This window comes from Manacus candei, unplaced genomic scaffold, assembly GCF_025592945.1.
Source record: "Manacus candei isolate 608988 ecotype Guabito, Panama unplaced genomic scaffold, ASM2559294v1 h1tg000045l, whole genome shotgun sequence".
Lineage (NCBI taxonomy): Eukaryota > Metazoa > Chordata > Aves > Passeriformes > Pipridae > Manacus > Manacus candei.
In genome coordinates this window covers 1,780,994-1,799,138 of record NW_026138093.1, presented here as the reverse complement: position 1 = coordinate 1,799,138, position 18,145 = coordinate 1,780,994, and the positions used below count along the sequence as shown (strand labels likewise).

Genomic DNA, 18,145 nt, shown 5'->3' with positions numbered 1-18,145 from the left:
CGAGTCACTGGCCAGAGTCCTTTCTCTGTTCCTGCTGCATCCCCTGGGGTTGCAGAACTCTCCTTTACCAGTTCACAGGCAGATTTAGTACTTGATCTCAGGTGACTCCACCCTGGGCAGGATTCTGCTCCAGGCCTCCATTCCCTGCTGACTGGATGGGACAGGCTGTCCCTGCAGATCCTCTGTGCTCTCCTGCACTTCCTGAGTTCCTACAGACAAGTCCTCACCTGCCATCAGAGCCCTCACAAGCTGCAGAGCCCCAGGCAGGTGACTTGGAGACCATTTGCCACTAGCCACCAGCACAGAACATCTGACCCAGCCCTCAGTCCCTCAAGTACCCCAGTGAGTCACTTCTCTCACTGCAGGGACTGAATGGGGAAACAAGCAAAGCAATGAGACTTTGCAGAGTCTATTCCTTGGCCTTGTTCTTTACACCAACCTTTCAAAAAGAACAAAGTCTTCAGGAACTGCCCAGGGAGATCCCCTTTCCTGATGAAAATGATGTTAAGGAGCCCAGCTCTGTCCCAGCAGTGCCCAGGGCCTGTCCCTGCCCATGGTCACAGGACTGACACCCAGCAGGGACTGAGCTGCCAGAGCACTCAGGCCTTGGGCAAGGAGCAGAAAGGAGAGGCAGGCAGTGGAAAAACAGCATCTCTGAAAAGGCCAAGAGCTGCTGCTCCCTGGCAGTGCTCCTGTACCAGGACTCTTTACCCTTTCTCCTCTGCACACAGGCACTGCCCTCCAGCTTCAGGGAAGTTGTTGGAGGGAGAATCTGGAAAAAAGAATTCAAGACCTTTATTCTACTCAGAGATTGTGATTCCTCATGTACAGAATAACAAAGGCAGGATGTTTAACAAAGAAATTGCTGCAGAAACTTTTATTTTCTTTAAATGCACACAGAGAATGATCCCTCATTTACACAATTGTGGGTCAAAACAAAGAGAGAGTGAATTAGGTATGAGATGGAGAATAAATTTCCGTGTTAACAACATTTAAAGAGGAAAAAATGTAGAAAACGGCCCCCACCACCACTCTCAAAAGCTTTAGAAAGCAGGCTGGGCCAGTAAATGGTTACACAATGACAGTTGTGCAGAAGAAAACAGGCAGGTTATTGCTCTTGAAAAGCATCCAGTCATCATTTTCCTCAGGGCATCCTTGAGCTCCTGGTTCCTGAGGCTGTAGATGAGGGGGTTCAGTGCTGGAGGTAATACTGAGTACAGAACTGCCACCACCAGGTCCAGGGATGGGGAGGAGATGGAGGGGGGCTTCAGGTCGGAAAATATGGCAGTGCTGACAAACAGGGAGACCACGGCCAGGTGAGGGAGGCACGTAGAAAAGGCTTTGTGCCGTCCCTGCTGAGAGGGGATCCTCAGCACAGCCCTGAAGATCTGAACATAGGAGAAAACAATGAAAATGAAACAAACAAACACTAAACAGACACTAACCACAATGAGCCCAATTTCCCTGAGGTAACCTGAGTGTGAGCAGGAGAGCTTGTGGATGGCAGGGATTTCACAGAAGAACTGGCCCAAGGCATTGCCCTGGCACAGGGGCAGGGAAAATGTATTGACTGTGTGTAGCAGAGAATAGAGAAACCCAATGGCCCAGGCAGCTGCTGCCATGTGGGCACAAGCTCTGCTGCCCAGGAGGGTCCCGTAGTGCAGGGGTTTGCAGATGGCAACGTAGCGGTCGTAGCACATGATGGTGAGGAGGGAAAACTCTGCTGACATGAAGAAATAAAAGAAAAAGGCCTGTGCAGCACATCCCTTGTAGGAGATGGTTGTGGTGTCCCAGAGGGAATTGTGCATGGTTTTGGGGACAGTGGTGCAGATGGATCCCAGGTCTGTGAGGGAGAGGTTGAGCAGGAAGAAGCCCATGGGGGTGTGCAGGTGGTGGTCACAGGCTACGGCGCTGAGGATGAGGCCGTTGGCCAGGAGGGCAGCCAGGGAGATGGCCAGGAAGAGCCAGAAGTGCAGGAGCTGCAGCTCCCGCCTGTCTGCGACTGCCAGGAGGAGGAACTGGGACATGGAGCTGCTGTTGGACATTTGCTGCCTCTGGGTGTTTGTTTCCAACACAGGAGAAGAAGACAGTAAGAGGCCAGTTAGTGTGGACTTATCTAAACAAAGTCAAAGCTGTATTCTACAGACACTCCCCATGTCACACACAGACAGCCTTTTGATTTCCTAGGAGATCTTCCTTCAGCTCCAGTGCTGGGTCCCTACTCAACAGCATTTTCTCTGTTTTAGCATCACTGTGCTTCTGTATAGGGGTTTCACATAACAAGGAGATGTTTAGGGACAGGTTTCCATCCTGGAGGGGAATTCACAGCTTGGAAGGAAACCTCAGGGAGACAGCCAAGTGTCCTTATGATGACATTTGATTTAAGCAGACTCAGCTCCTTCCCCAGCACCACAGGCTGCACTGGTAGGGGTCATATTCCGTTTGTAGGTGCAAAAAGGACATCTCAGACTAGTCCTGATGGGTCTAGCAGAGGTGATGCTGGTGCTGCCCACAGGCAGAGCAGTGGCTGAAAGCACATTAGGAAGCTCAGACAGACCTACTGAGCACTCACAGTTCAGATGTCTCAGGGACCTGTCAAAATTAATACTTTCTTAATGATTTATTCCTCCCATTCCTCAAGAGCAGGAAACTGGAAACACAATCTCAGGAAATTTCTTTAACCTTATAAAAATCTTTGTCTTGGAAATATTCTGAGAGGGAGCTGAAGCTCTGAGCATGTCCTCCTCCTCTGCACTCCAGATGCTCTCAGAGTTGCACTTAGAGAATCTGTAGTTGGTGGGCAGTGCCAGCTTTCCCAGATGCCTCCAAAAGCTGCAGTCCCATTGCCCTGCATGACCAGACTTCCTGTGCCAAGGTCTGTTAAAAATTCTCCCCCAGTGAGGTCTCAGCATCATTCTATGTCTGACAACCTTTAACTTCTGTCTGTCTCACTCCCCTGCCCTTGGTGCTGCAGGCAGTGCCCTCAGCCCTGCTGGGCTGTGCAGAGGAGCTGCTCACCAGCAGAGCTGTCTCTTTGAAGCTCTTCTTGCTTGCCAGGAGCTCCCTGTGTGCCAGGAGCCCGGCCCAGTTCAGCAGCACAGCAACAGCCCCAGGCATTTCATGACCCTCGGGGGGGTTTGATGTTGTTTACATGAGACTCAGTCCCTGAGAGGAAGTTCAAACAACTTCTCAAGAAGTCAAAGTGAGATTCAAACACTAAAATTTCCTTTAGTGCTAATGAGTCTCAATGAGAGACACAACTGAGAACATGTCCCCAGGTTCCAGTTAGAGCAGAAAAGTGCAGACAGTGATGACAAGGATGGACAAGCAAGGGAAAGGTGGCTCTGATGCTGAAGAAACCTTGACTTGTTTTCTTAATCCAAAGGGCCAAGGCCTGACCCCCAGCCCCTGGGAAGGCAGATCCTGTCCCTGCCTCATTCCTCAGGGCTCTTCCTGGGGCACTGAGATGTGGGATGTGCAGTGCCAAGGGCAGGACCATGGGGTGGCACCTGCCAGGCTGCTGAGCAGGGACAAGGAGGCCATGAGGCCCCAGGGCTGCAAGGACCACTCGTCTCCTCCTGGCATCAGGGGCACAGAGAGCAGCCATGGCCAAAGGCCTGCAGAAGGTGGCTGTGTCAGGGCCTTTCAGCTTCTCCCCATGCCTGTCTCCTCTCCAGCCCAGGCTGTCCTACGGTGTCCATGCCCTGCCCCTTTCCCTGCAGGCTGTCGTCATCCCCCCGGCTGCCCCACCTGGCTGGCACCTTCCTGCACTGACATCTCTGCGTCCTCCCTGGCTCTTCCTGCACACACAAAGCCTTGGGCTCATCCAGACTCTTTTGTGACATATTGCACCACAACACTGACCTCAGAGGGAAATTTCTGACTTCTTGTCACCAGTCTAGGCCACCCCAGTTGCCCTTGGTGGCACTAGTTCTTTCTTAGGCTGTTTTCTGACAGGAAGAAAAGCTCCACCAGCTCTCACACCCCCCTTCCAGACCTCTCAGGCTACTCCTCTACTGTCCTCAATCTTCACACCCCTGACCCCTGAGTCCTCAACCTCTATATATGGGTCATGTGCTTGAGGCCCCAAATTCCTTCCTGGGAGATCTCTGGGACCTCTCCAAGGTTTTGGAAGATGACAATAGAGTGCTCTTATCCCAGGAAACACAGAGGGACACTTTTTTCCCAGGGTTGTCTTGGCAGAATGAGGCACAATCTCTTTAAACTTTCTGGCACAAGGGAGCTCTGAGCTCTGGGTATGGAGGGAGCTCCAAGTGCCAACCACTGGAGTGGGAGCTACAAACCATCAGGGCTTGTGTTCTTTGGAGGGTCAGACACTGGTGAGAGTGGGGTGTGTGTGTGCACATGGAAGGACTTGAAGGGCACAATGAACTGTCTCAAAACACTGTCAAAGCAGGAAAATTCCATAAGGCACCACAACACATAAGCACTGGTGGCAAACAGGAAGGCATTTAATTCTAGGGCCTGAACAGAGGTGAAGCTTTGGAAGTAGCCCCCAGAACAGAATTGCACTGTGCAGAGTGTGGGAAAGAGCAGACAGCCCCAACAGGAAGCCAGGGCTGGTAAGACAAGTCTGGGGAACCCATCCAGATAAAGATTCCCACCTGTAGACTGGAAGCACACCAGGCAAAGCTTCCACCATGGCAAGTTGTGGGAAAGGAAGCAAGTCCTTGTAGAACTTGTGGGACTTGTTCCTTGTGGGAACAGTATCTACCCCCCTGAATACCCGGGGCTTGGGCTGTATAAAAGTGATAGCCCAGAAGCACAACTTGGGGACCCTCCACCGAGCAGAGCAGAGGGAAGAAGGACCGGCGGGAGCCTCAGGGATCTCCATGGTGTGATCATCATGGCTGTGCTTCGCGAAAGAAGATTTGGGAAGGCTCTATCCACAATTGTTACAGGCACGTTGGTGACTTATGAGGCCAATACGAGATAGACATATCCGATTGCAAAAGGCACAGCAGAAAGACTCTTTAGATGATAAATTCTGCAGAACGCGGTTCTTTCTGCATTGCCTTTTCTCCTCAAGAGTGATCCTGCGTGTGTTCTCAAAGGAGACAGCTGCGTTATAGATGGTGTGTCTCCAGACCTCCCGATTGGAGGCCAGAGCAGACCAGTTATGGTGATCAGTATGGCCAAGGCTGAGATGTTGTTTCAGGGAGTCCTTGTATCTTCTCTTTGGGGCTCCTCTCATGCGGTAACCAGTGGCAAGTTCACCATAGAGCAGGATCTTAGGGAGGGGGTGGTTGGTCCTTCATCCTGGAGACGTGCCCTGCCCAGCACAGCTGTGTTCTCAGCAACATGGTTTCTATACTTGTGACTGCTGCTTTTTCTAGAACAGATGGATTGGTCACATAATCTGACCAGTGGATGTTTAGGATTGTGCAGAGGCAGTGTTGTTGGAAGCGTTCTAGGAGACGCAGGTAGTGGCGGTAGATGACCCATGATTCAGATCCATATAAGAGAGTAGACAGCACTGTGGCTCTGTAAACACTGATCTTGGTGCTTTTCTTCAAGTGTTTATTACACCATACTCTTTTGTGGAGTTTTCCAAAAGCACTCTATGCCTTTGCTAACCTGTTGTCTATCTCTCTGTCAATCTTACCATCCAAGGAGATGAGGCTACCCAGGTAATTAAACTGCTGGGCTGATTTGAGCTCTGATTGGCCAATGGTGATATGGGGATGATGGAAGACTTCCTGAGGTGCTGGTTGATAGAGAACTTCTGTCTTCTTTAAGCTGACTTCCAGCCCAAAGTGCTCAGCAGTGCCTGCAAAGCAGGATGTTAAACGCTGCAGAGCTGCTTCTGTGTGGGCAACAAGGGCGGCGTCATCAGCATAAAGCAGCTCCTGGACAAGATGGTTTAAGGTCTTGGTGTGGGCCTTCAGTCGCCTTAGATTGAACAGACTTCCATCAGTACAGTATCGAATGTAGATCCCATCCTGATCATCGAGGTCTGCCATGGTCCTTTGGAGCATCCTACTAAAGAAGACGGTGAATAGGGTAGGAGCGAGAACGCAACCTTGTTTCACACCATTCTTAATTAAAAAGGGCTCAGAAAGTGTGTTGCCATATCTGACTTGGCCGTGCTGATCCTCATGGAGTGAGATGATCATTTTAAGGAACTTGGGGGGACAACCTAAACGTTCCAAAATCTGCCACAGACCTTTTCTGCTCACAGTATCAAAAGCCTTGGTGAGGTCAACAAAGGTTACATAGAGACCTCTGTTCTGTTCCCTACACTTCTCTTGCAGTTGTCTGAGGACAAATCCCATGTCTGTGGTGCTCCTGTTGGCTCTGAAACCACACTGACTTTCGGGTAGCATTCCTTCTGCTATAGTGGGTATTAGTCTGTTCAAGAGTATTCTTGCCAGGATTTTGCCAGCAATGGAGAGCAGAGTAATACCACGATAGTTTGAGCAATCTGATTTAATACCTTTTTTCTTATACAAAGTGATGATGACTGCATCTCGAAGGTCTGATGGTAGTTCACCGAGCTCCCAACAGCGCACCACAAACTCGTGAAATTTAGCATGGAGTGCAAGGCTCCCATGTTTCCAGACTTCGGGTGGAATTCCATCAATCCCAGCTGCCTTGCCAATTTTCACCTGCTGTATGGCCTTGAGGGTTTCTCCTAAAGTGGGAGCAGTATCCAGTTCATACTTTACTGGTTGTTGTGTGATGGACTGAATTGCTGAGTCTTGGACTATGTGGTTGGTACTGAAAAGAGTCTGAAAGTGTTCAGACCATCGATTCAGAATGGAGGTTTTATCTGTCAGAAGTGTTTGACCATCAGCGCTGAGTAGAGGGCTTTGTACCTGGTATGTAGGCCTGTATGCTGTTTTCAAGGCCTCATAGAAACCTTTGTGATCACCTGTATCTGCGCATAATTGAGTTTTTTCAGCTAGATTGATCCACCACTTGTTCTGGATGTCACGGAGTTTCTGTTGGAGTTTGCTGCATGCGAGACGGAAGGCTGTTGCCCCATGACATCACAAAACCCACATATGACATCACACCCTTCTTGTGACATCACAGCTCCCTCATGACGTCAAATCCATCATATGACATCACATCCTCCTCTGTGACATCACGTCCTCCCTGTGACATCACAATGTCCCCTGTGACATCACATCATTCCTGTGGCATCACATCTCCTCTATGATGTCACATCCATCATATGACATCACATCTCTCCTGTGATATCATATCATCACTGTGACGTCGCGTCCTCCCCTGTGACAGAACATCTCCCTTATGATGTCACATCCATCATATGAAATATCGCATCTCTTGTTATATCATATGATCCTTGTGACGTCATGTCCTCCCCGGTGACATCACACCCTTGTTGTGACATCATCCCCTTGCTGTGACATCATACCCTTGTTGTGACATCATATCTCCCTTGTGATATCACATCCTTGTGGTGACATCAAGGCTCTGCTGTGACATCACATCTATCATATGACATCACATCTCCCCTGTGACATCACAGCCAGTGACATCCAGATCCATCCCAAGGTTGGGGGTGTGTGTGAGACAGGCAGAACCACAAATGCCTGCACAGCCCAGAGCAGTCAGTGTGGGGCTGTGCTTGCTGCTGCAGAGACCCCCAGGGAACAAACCCAGGCAGGAGTTTGAAGATGTGTATGTGTCCCTAAGGAGGACACTTGCCTTATTATTGCTTATTATTTGTAATATCTTATAGATCTATCATACAACACCTAAGGATGGATTCTATAGAATATGTGCCATAGATATTTGGGTTGGGTCTGGCTGAGCTGCAGTTCAGTTCCCCACAGCAGCCCTCCCAGGGCTGGGCTTGGCATTGGCAGCTGGAAGGGGGTTGAGAACACCCCAGTGTTTTGGCCACTGCTGAGCACAGCACCAACACTGGGACATTCCTTCCTTAGCTGAGGGTAAGAGCCTGGCAGGGGACTCAAGTAGGCCAGCTGAGCCCAACTGACCCAAGGGACATTGCAGCCCATGGGAGGTCAGCTCAGCTCTAAAAGCTGAGGCCCGGAGCAGGAGGGGGGCATTCATTGTCTGATGGCTGCCTGCTGAGGAACCGTCCCGCGGACCCAAGCCCTGCTCCTGGGGAGTGGCCGACCATGGCTGCTCATGGGAAGCAGAGAACAAACCCTGCTATCTTTTGCTTTAAATAAACTGCCTGAACCCACGAGTTGTTTTTTTTCCCACCTTACTCTCTTCCCTGTCCTGCTGGGAAGGGGAGTGGTAGAGTGGTTGGGAGGGCACCTGGTGTCCAGCCAAAGTCAACCCACCACACACCTGAACACTTCCAGAGACTCCACCACCTCCCTGGGCTACTTGTTCCAATGCCTGAACACTCTCTCAGTGGAAAAAGGTTTTTTTTAACATCTAATCTGATCCTCGCCTGATGCAATTTAAGGTAGTTTCCTCTCTTCCTGTCACTAAAGGCTTTGCAGAAGAGACCAACCCCCACCCCACTAAAACCTCCTTTCAGGTCATTGCAGAGAGCAATGAGGTCCCCCCTGAGCCTCCCCTTCTCCAGACTCAACCAGCCCAGTTCCCTCAGCCGTCCCTCAGCAGACATGTTTTCCAGAGCCTTCCCCAGCTCCGTTCCCTTCTCTGAACACACTCCAGCCCCTCAAGGGCCTTTTGGCACTGAGGGGCCAGAACTGGACACAGCACTCCAGGTGGGGCCTCCCCAGTGCCCAGCACAGAGGGGCAATCAGTTCTCTGCTCCTGCTGGCCACACTCTTCTCCACAAAGGCCACGATGCCCTTGGTCTTCTTGCCCCCCTGGGCACACTCTGCCTCATATCCAGCCCCTGTCAAGCAGCACCCCCAAGTCCCTTCCTGCTGAGCAGCTCTCCAGCCCCTCTGATGCTCCTTTTGGCCCTTCCTGTGGATGGGCATCCCATTTGCTTGTTGCCAGTCAGCTGGGACTTGTGCAGTTGTGCAGCACTGCTGGGCAATGAGTGAGAGTGGCTTGGCCAGCTCCTTCTCCAGCTCCCTCAGGACTCTTGGCTGCATCCCATGTGGGCCCAGGCACTTGGGGGGGTCTCATTGGCAGAGCAGGTCACTGACCATTTCCTCCTGCATTGTGGGGGCTTCACTCAGCTCCCCATCAGCAGCTTCCAGCCAAAGCCTGCCTGCCAGGTGTCCAAGGGGTCAGTTCTGCTACCCCCTCCTTCCTTCCCCCACAATGGAAAACTGCCTCATTTTGGGTCCCTGTGCCCCAGACGGCTCCGACCACCACCTCACCCACCAGTCCCACAATCATGGAATGCTTTGGCTTGGGAGGGGCCTTCAAGAGCATCTCAACACCCTCAGATTCAAGATTTCCTTCCTACTATCTCCTCCAACCCTTCCCTTTCTCAGTGTGAAGCCACTGCTCCTTGTCCTGTCACTCCAGGCCCTTGTCCAAAGTCTCTCTCCATCTTTCTGGTTGGCTCCTTTCAGGCACTACAAGGCCACAATTAGGTCATCCCAAAGCCTTCTCTTCTCCAGCCTCAACAATGCCAATTCTCTCAGCCCTTCCTCACAGCAGAGCTGCTCCACCCCTCTGATCCCCTTGCTGCTCCCCTCTGGACTCGCTCCAACAGGTCCATGTCCTTCCTGTGCTGGAGCCCAGAGCTGGAGGCAGCTCTGCAGGTGGGGCAGCATTACAGCCACGCATGTTCCAGCAAGGACATGGTGGAACCTCATGGAACCAAGGACCATTGTGACACTGAAGGGCCTTCTGGAGCCAAAGGAGCCCTGGGACACTGGGCAATCTCATGGAATCAAGAAGGCACTGTCACCCTGGCAAAACTCCTGGAATTCAGGGCCCATTGTGACACTGCAGCTCCCCATGGAACAAAAGGAACCCTGGGACGCTGCAGAAACTCATGGAACCAAGGGACCATTGGGACATTGAGGGGGCTGATGGAATCAGGAGGCCATTGGGACAATCCAGGGTCTTGTGAAATCAAAGGAATTCTGAGACACTGTCGAGCCTCCTGGAACCAGGGTTCCTGCTGACATGTGTGTCCTCCTGGAACCAAGGGAGCCCGGAGATATTTCTGAACCTCCCAGAATCCAGGGGCCATTGGGACCCTGCAGAACCTCCTGCATTCAAGTGCTCCTTGTGAAACTGCAGGTTCTCCTGGAACCCAAGGATTCCTGGAACACTGCAGAGCTCACGAAACCAAGGGGCCACTGTCCCACTGCAGCTCCTTCTGAAGCACAAGGGACCCTGGGACAATGGGAAATCTCCGAGAATCCAAAGGGCATTTTGGGACTGCAGGGCCTCATGGAACTAAAGGAACCTTTGGAGACTGGGGAGGCTCATGGAATCCAGGGGCCACTGGGACATGTGGGGCCTCCTGGAAGCAAAGGAACCCTAAGAATTTCTGTGGGAACAAGTGAAGGCAGCAGCAGCTGCATTCAGTTAATCAGAATCCAAAAAGGGTGTTTTGGCCTTGACTGGTGTTTTCCATCCAGAGAGTGCTGTTTGCCAAAGTGGAAACCACTTGGAACGCTCTGCATGGCAGCCTGTGTTTTTCTCTGGTAGCTGAACACAGTCAGCACATGAGGGGAGGGGAATGTGTGGGATCAGGGCACTGCTTTGGGGCCATGCTGGGAATTCCAGTGGACTAAAAGACAAAGCCCAGGAGTTGTTTCCAAAGGAACCCCAATGAAAGGGGGACACCGGAAAGATGGGCGGACAAGTCCCGCAATGGAACTCTGTGTGTGCAGCCTCATTTTCTCCTTTAGTGCCCACAGGAGAGGGGGCAAACAGTGGGGGTTGGGACCCCAAAACTGTTTGGGGGGAAAACTGGAGATTGAGGGGACAATGGGAAAGTGGGAGGAAAAGGGAGAAGGGTGGAAAAGGAGGGATAGTCTGGCAGGTCCCATAGTCTCATGGGGGTCTATGGGCACAAGGGGGCTAGGAAAGGGGGGGGCAGGCCTTGAGCTTCTAACTTCCTCTGGGGTGCTGGGGGCTGCTGGATCCAATCTCAGTCTTCAATTATGCAACAGAATCAATTTGGAGGAATTAGAGAGGTGCGACTGAAAAACTGCTGTCACCCAGGTTTTAATGATGGCAAAACAGATCTATTGATAGAAAGGAATTTATTTAGGGTTACAAATGATCAGACAAGATCTTCATCAGAATTATTTATTGCACAATAGACACACTAAAACTACCAGGAGTACAGGATAAGATAGGACAGTGCTCTACACTAAAGCAATTGTTGAAGCCAATTGTTGAAGCTGGCAAAAAAGCACTAATTCTTAAGTAGAGACGGATGGACCTCCCCCAGACCAACGCTGGTGGGGAGATCTCTGCTCTAAACTTCCAGGACTGACACCCCAAAAAGGGTTCTGTTGGAAGAACCTGCCCCTGGGAAAGGGGACTGGCCCTTTCTGGTTGAAAGGGATGGACTGACAGTCCTTGAACTCCAGTGGTTGCCTCACCATCAGAGGCTTCATTCGGGGTGGAAGCAGCGGCCGAAGCTCTTCCTGCAGTCGGGGCACTGACAGGGCTTCTATTACCGGTGGGTCCGTTGGTGTCTGGTCAAGTTAGATTTCTGGGTGAAGCTCTTCCCACACTCCCCACACTTGTAGAGCCTCTCCCCAGTGTGGATGTGCTGGTGGGTGACAAGGTGGGAGTTCTGCTTGAAGCCCTTCCCACAGTCGGTGCAGTGGAAGGCCCACTTCCCTGTATGTGTCTGCTTGTGCTTCAGGAGATATGAGCTGGTCTGAAACCTCTTCCCACAATCCAAGCACTTGTAGGGCCTTTCCCCCGTGTGGATGCGCTGGTGGACATGGAGGGTGGAGCTCTCCCTGAAGCTCTTCCCACATTCCCCACACTTGTAGGGCCGTTCACCAGTGTGGATGCGCCGGTGACTGCGGAGGTTGGAGCTGTCACTGAAGCTCTTCCCACATTCCCTACATATGTAGGGCCGTTCTCCAGTGTGGATGTGCTGGTGGCTGAGGAGGTGGGTGCTCTGTCTGAAGCTCTTCCCACATTCCAAGCACTGGAAGGGTTTCTTCCTGCTGAGAGGCTGCTCAGGGACCACCAGGTCAGAGCTCCGGTTCAAGCTCCGGCCGCCTTCCCGGCACAGGCTGGCTCTTTCCTCCTCAGAGCACCCTGGGCTGGCTTTGGAGCCCCTCCTGCAGGGGGATCTCCGGCCCTTTTCCTCCCCGCTGCCTTCCTGCGCCGGGGAGCCCTTCAAAACGGCCTCTCCCACCAGGGTCTCACGGGGGGATTTGTCCTCCGCGCTCTCCCTCCTCAGCTCGGGGCCTGGGGCAGGAAGCAAGAAGGACAGGCAGGGGATTTGCCTCCGGCCCACAGGGAAGGCCAAGGACATCCCCCCAACTCCGGCCCCGGCAGGACGGCGGCGCCAGCGGGGTTGTCCTGCAGCCGGGGCCATGCTGGGCTGACAGAGCCAGCACAACACCCGCCCAAAGGGACACTGACTTCCTCCTCACCTGCCTGGGGGGCCCAAGGCATCTTCCTCTTCCTCGCAGCCTCCTCCTCCATCCGCCCAAGCTTTGGGAAGGACAAATCCTGATGGGGGGAAAACAAGGGCTGAGTGTGTTGGCTTGGGGGTTCCTCCTGCCCAAGTCCATCTCTAGAACTCACCGGGCATCCTGTGTCCATAAAAACCTCCAAACCACCAAGATTCAGCCCAGAAAAGCACAAACCACCCAGATTCAAGCAAAAAAGCCCTCAGAAATAGCAAGAAGTCCACCACCTTCCAAAAGCTGAAATTAAGCCAAACAATTCTCTAAAATACGAGGATTACCCAAAAAATATCTCCCAGGAGTTCCCCCTCTCTGGTCTCTCCCCTCTGGGTTTCAGAGGGTCTCCCCTGTCTGTCATGCTGGGGGTCCCACTTAGGGATTCTGGGAGTGTTTGGGGTCCCAAGGTTTCTTTCTCCTGTGACTCTCGCCTTTGGGTGCTGCATACCCAGACATTCCCCCTCTCCAGGTTCTCCACTCTGTTTTCTCAGGGATCCCAGGGGTCCCCACTGTCCAGGCTTCCCCTTCTCCATGCCCCACGTTTCAGGTTCCTGGGGATCCCAGGGCTCCTCCCTCTCCGTGCTCCCCCCTCCAGGCTCCCGGGGGTCCCCCAGCTCCGCCATCTCCCCGCTCCGCCCTCCACACTCGGCAGCTCCCGGGCTCCACACCCACCCCCGGCACTCCCGGGGGGCCCCAAACCCGCTGTGTCCCCCCCGCCGGCACCGGGCTGACAATGGAGCCGGCGGGGCCTGACCCAGCAACACCAACCCCCACCGTGGGGGGGACCTGCATCCCCCCACCCACCGCCGGGGCTCTGCCCCCAACCCAGCCCAGCACCCCCAAAAAACACCTCCTGCCCACCCCCAAGAGCCCCCAAGGGCACAGCCCTGCACAAGGGCCGGCTGTGCCCAAGGCAACAAAACAGCCCCACAGGCAGGGGGACACCAGAGGCTGCCCCAGGGCAACGAGAACAGGGAGTGGATCGGGCCCCCTGACACGTGGGCAGGCTCTGGGTTCAGCCTGACCAGGGGCAATTTGGCACCAACAGCAGGGCCCCGACCGCTGGCTCGGCACAGGGGGCCCGAGCTCCCCCCTCTCTCCAGCCTTCACTGCTCTCCAGGGATCAAGTCATGGGGACAACAAGGCACCCCCATTGCACATCCACTCCCACTCTCCCTCCTCCCCCTAGCCCCGCTCTCCCACCACTTTCCCGGGCTGTTCTCCAGTGTGGATGTGCTTGTGCCGGATCAGGTGAGAGCTTCGGCTAAAGCTCTTCCCACACTCCTCACACTTGTAGGGCCTCTCCCCAGTGTGGATGTGCTGGTGGGTGACAAGGTTGGAGTTCCGCTTGAATCCCTTCCCGCAGTCGGTGCAGCGGAAGGGCCTCTCATCCGTGTGTGTCTGCTCATGCAGGAGGAGATTTGAGCTGGTCCGAAACCTCTTCCCACATTCCAAGCACTTGTAGGGCCGTTCTCCAGCGTGGATGCGATGGTGGGTGCAGAGATTGGAGCTACGGCTGAAGCTCTGCCCACATTCCCCACACGTGTAGGGCCGTTCCCCAGTGTGGATGTGCTGGTGTTGGAGTAGGGTGGAGCTACGGTTGAAGCTCTTCCCACATTCCAAGCACTTGAAGGGCTTCTCCGTGCTTAGAGGGTGCTCAGGGATCACCAGGTCAGAGTTCCCCCTCAAGTTCCAGCCGCCTTCCCAGCACAGGCTGGCTCTTTCCTCCTCAGAGCACCCTGGGCTGGCTTTGGAGCCCCTCCTGCGGGGGGATCTCCGGCCCTTTTCCTCCCCGCTGCCTTCCTGCGCCGGGGAGCCCTTCAAAACGGCCTCTCCCACCAGGGTCTCACGGGGGGATTTGTCCTCCGCGCTCTCCCTCCTCAGCTCGGGGCCTGGGGCAGGAAGCAAAAAGGACAGGCAGGGGATTTGCCTCCGGCCCACAGGGAAGGCCAAGGACATCCCCCCAACTCCGGCCCCGGCAGGACGGCGGCGCCAGCGGGGTTGTCCTGCAGCCGGGGCCATGCTGGGCTGACAGAGCCAGCACAACACCCGCCCAAAGGGACACTGACTTCCTCCTCACCTGCCTGGGGGGCCCAAGGCATCTTCCTCTTCCTCCCAGCCTGCTCCTCCATCCGCCCAAGCTTTGGGAAGGACAAATCCTGATGGGGGGAAAACAAGGGCTGAGTGTGTTGGCTTGGGGGTTCCTCCTGCCCAAGTCCATCTCTAGAACTCACTGGGTATCCTGTGACGATAAAGACCTCCCAAACACCAAGATTCAGGTCAGAAAAGCACAAACCACCCAGATACAGGCAAAAAAATCCCTCAGAAATAGCAAGAAGATCCTCATCCCCCCAAACCACACAAAGCTGAAATTCAGATGAAAAATACTCCAAAATATGAAGATTAGCCCCCTCTCCCTCCCTGTAGCCCCCCCCTCCCACCCCTTTCCCACCCACCCCCCAAACCCCAGGTCCCCCCAGCTCCCTTTGGGGGTGACCCACCGCCCCTCACACTCCCTTTGGGGGTCCCACCCGATCTTTTCCCTTCTCTCACCCCTTTCCCATCATGGCTGCTCCGCTCACCGGACAGTGGCAGGAAGGGCAGGGACAGGGGTGGAGCAGCAACAGCAACAGCAGGACAACAATCACCCTCCCATCCTATGAGTGCCCAGGAAGGTGGGACCTGTCCCAAATATCCTGGGGGGAGCGCGGAGTTTCGGGACATACTCAGGTTGCCAGCACAGATTTCCCTGCAAAGTCTGCACTGAGTCAAGCTCTGCAGAGGAGATTGTGCCCCATGGATGGGATTGCAGAGGCTCCCTCAGGTCCCCAGAATCAATCAGTAACCAGGAATAGACAAAAAAAGGCCCCTACGAAGATTTTGGGGGGAGTCTCCTGTAGGGAGGGGACAGTGTCACCCCACCAGGGCAGGGCTGGCAAGTGGGAGGCTGCTCCAGGGCTCTGCAAGAGGCCTCGTGCTCTGCTCAGCCCCAGCACTGCCTGGTACCAACACCCCCGGCTGCCCCCGGCCTTGGGCAGCTCTGCTGCCACAGGCTGTGCCCTCACCGTGGCCCTGCAATGGCCCTGCCTGTCCCTCACCCGGGGCCCTGCCCGTGGTCCTGTCCCTTGGCTCTCTCTCTGCCAGCTCAGTGTGGGGTACACGGGCTGGGGGTCCCTCCCAAGCCCCCCGGGCAGCCGGCGTTGGCTGGGGGGATGTGAGGGCTGGGCCTGCTCAGCACAGCCCCGGCCTCGTGCCCAGCGCCTCTTTCCTGACCCACACAAGAGCTTCCCGGCCCCCCCAGGGCTCCCCTGCTGCTGCCTCTGCTCCTGGCCCTGCCTTTGCTGCTCCCTTGGCTGGGGCAGCGGCTGCAGGGGGGGATGGCAGCAGCTTCAGCTCCACGGCACTTCCTGGGGGGAGCTCAGCCCGGGGGGACGGGCAGGGACCTGATGGGGATGGACAGGGGCCCAGCAGGGACAGCCAGGGCCTGCAGGGGAAGGCACAGGGACAACCTGGCCCCCCACACTGCCAGGGCTGTCTCTGCTCCTCCTTGCAGGCTCCGTGGCCAGGCACAGTTTGTGTTCCTGGGTGCCCACCATCTCAGCACTTGGAGACGCTCAAATCAGCGCCCGCAGCTCTGCAGCAAAGCCCCAGCTCACCTGGCACACAGGGCATGGACACAGCACCTGCTCAGGGCTCTCACAGCTTCTGTCTCTTCCCCACCACGGGGCTCTCCTTCCTCAGCAGCACTTCTGCCTTGCACTTATTCTCAGCCTCACCTCAGGGTCAGCTCTGGGCTCACCTCCGCGCCACTTCTCAGCCTCACCTCAGGGCCTGGGCTCAAGGACAGGAACCTGCAGGGAGGGGACATCAGGTGCAAGCTGAGGGCTGCCTGCTTGCACTGGCCTCTGGGCTTCTTTCTCCTTCTACAACCAGCCCAGAACTCAGCCTGCTTTTCTAACACCACACATTTACAGACTAACCTTGGAGATAGATATGGACAGACATCTCTGTCACCCTGGGGATGGAGCCTCAAGCATGTGCTGCCACAGGAATGGCAATCAGAGAATCACAGAATCAGCCACGTTGGAAAAGACCTCTGAGATCATCAAGTCCAACCCTGGATCCAACCCCGCTGTGCTTCCCAGACCATGGCACTGAGGCCACATCCACTCTCACCTTCAACACCTCCAGGGACGCTGACTCCACCCCCTCCCTGCCCAGCCCATTCCAAGGCCTGATGACTCTCTTGGGAAGAAATTGCTTCCTATTATCCAACCTAAACCTCCCCTGGCACAGCTCCAGACCCAGCCCTCTTGTCCTACTGCTGCTTCCTGGCAGAACAGCCCCACCCCCACCTGGCTCCAACCTCCTGGCAGGGACTTGCAGAGAGTCAGGAGGTCTCCCCTGAGCCTCCTCTTCTCCAGCCTCAACACCCCCAGCTCCCTCAGCCTCTCCTCACACCACTTGTGCTCCACTCCCTTCCCCAGCCTCGCTGCTCTTCTCTGCTCCTGCTCCAGCCCCTCCAGGGCCTTCCTCAGCTCAGGGGCCCAGAGCTGGACACAGCACTCCAGGGGTGGCCTCACCAGCGCTCACTCCAGCCCAACAATCCCTTCCCTGCTCCTGCTGACACACTCTTCCTCACACAGGACACCAACCATTGGCCCTCTTGGCCACCTGGTCACACTCTGCCTCCTCTTCAGCTTCCTGTCCATCCCCACTCCCAGCTCCCTTTCTGCCTGCCTGCTCTCCAGACACTCTGGCCCCAGCCCGGGGGGCTGACGGGGCTTCTTGTGGCCAAAGGGCAGGACCCGGCCCTTGGCCTGCTGGAACCTCATCCCCTTGCAATCAGCCCATGGATCCAGCTGGGCCAGGTCCCTCTGCAGAGCCCTCCTGCCTTCCAGCACATCAACACACCCCCAGCTTGGGGTCACCTGCACATTTGCTGATGAAATGCCTGGTTCTGCAGCAGCTGCAGATGCTCAAGGGGCAGCAGGACCAAGTCAGGGGCCTGGGGGGGCCTGGGGGGCTTTGGGGTGCGGGAGGGTCTTGGGGAATTGGGGGTACAAACCAGGACAGACCAGTACAGACCAGTACCTCCTCACTGCTCCCCAGATCTCTCCTGGAGCTGGGCCACGTTGTCCTGGGACACCTGAGCCCCCCCCAGGGCCCTCCGAGTACAGCCCAGTGCCCCCAGTACAGCCCACTGTGTTCCTGTCCCAGGGTGCCGGGTGATCCCTCTTTGGGGGGCTTGGAAGGGATTTGAGGGGGGAGCTGTGAGGTATTTGGGGGGATCTGGGGGTGTTGGATGGGAATTCGGGGGTTTTGGGGGGCTTTGGGTGCATTTGGGGGAGTTAAAGGCATTTTGAGGTGTGAAAGGGATCTGTGGGGGGAGGGAACTAAAGGGAAAAGGGGGGTAAAGGGACATTTGAGGGGGTTAATGGGGCCTGGGGGGGAGAGGAGGAGCAGCACTACAAGCAGGTGAGTCCTGAGACCCTCCTGGTGTTCCCAAGACTCTCTTGGTTTTTCCAGTTGCCCCTCTGACCCCCTGAGACCCTCCTGGTGTCTCCAATGTTTCCAGGGCCTCCCCATGGCCACAGTTCCCCCCATGACACCCCCAATTCAACTGT

At 55.1% G+C, this 18,145-nt stretch overlaps 1 protein-coding gene and 1 pseudogene across 1 annotated transcript in view; one reads left to right on the top strand and one right to left on the bottom strand.

Moving 5' to 3' along the window:
* Positions 1 to 18,145, top strand: part of LOC127474809 (uncharacterized) — a 1,721,191-nt pseudogene that overhangs the window by 1,438,826 nt on the left and 264,220 nt on the right.
* The window catches only part of LOC127474860 (zinc finger protein 665-like), a 64,160-nt gene continuing 57,193 nt past the window's right edge, over positions 11,179 to 18,145 (bottom strand). Inside the window, exons 3-4 of the mRNA XM_051796172.1 lie at positions 13,725 to 14,112; positions 11,179 to 12,043 (exon numbers count right to left, since the gene is read on the bottom strand). Coding sequence (XP_051652132.1) covers positions 11,543 to 12,043; positions 13,725 to 14,112 — 889 coding nt within the window. The 3' untranslated portion in view covers positions 11,179 to 11,542. The remainder of the gene's footprint in view (positions 12,044 to 13,724; positions 14,113 to 18,145) is intronic.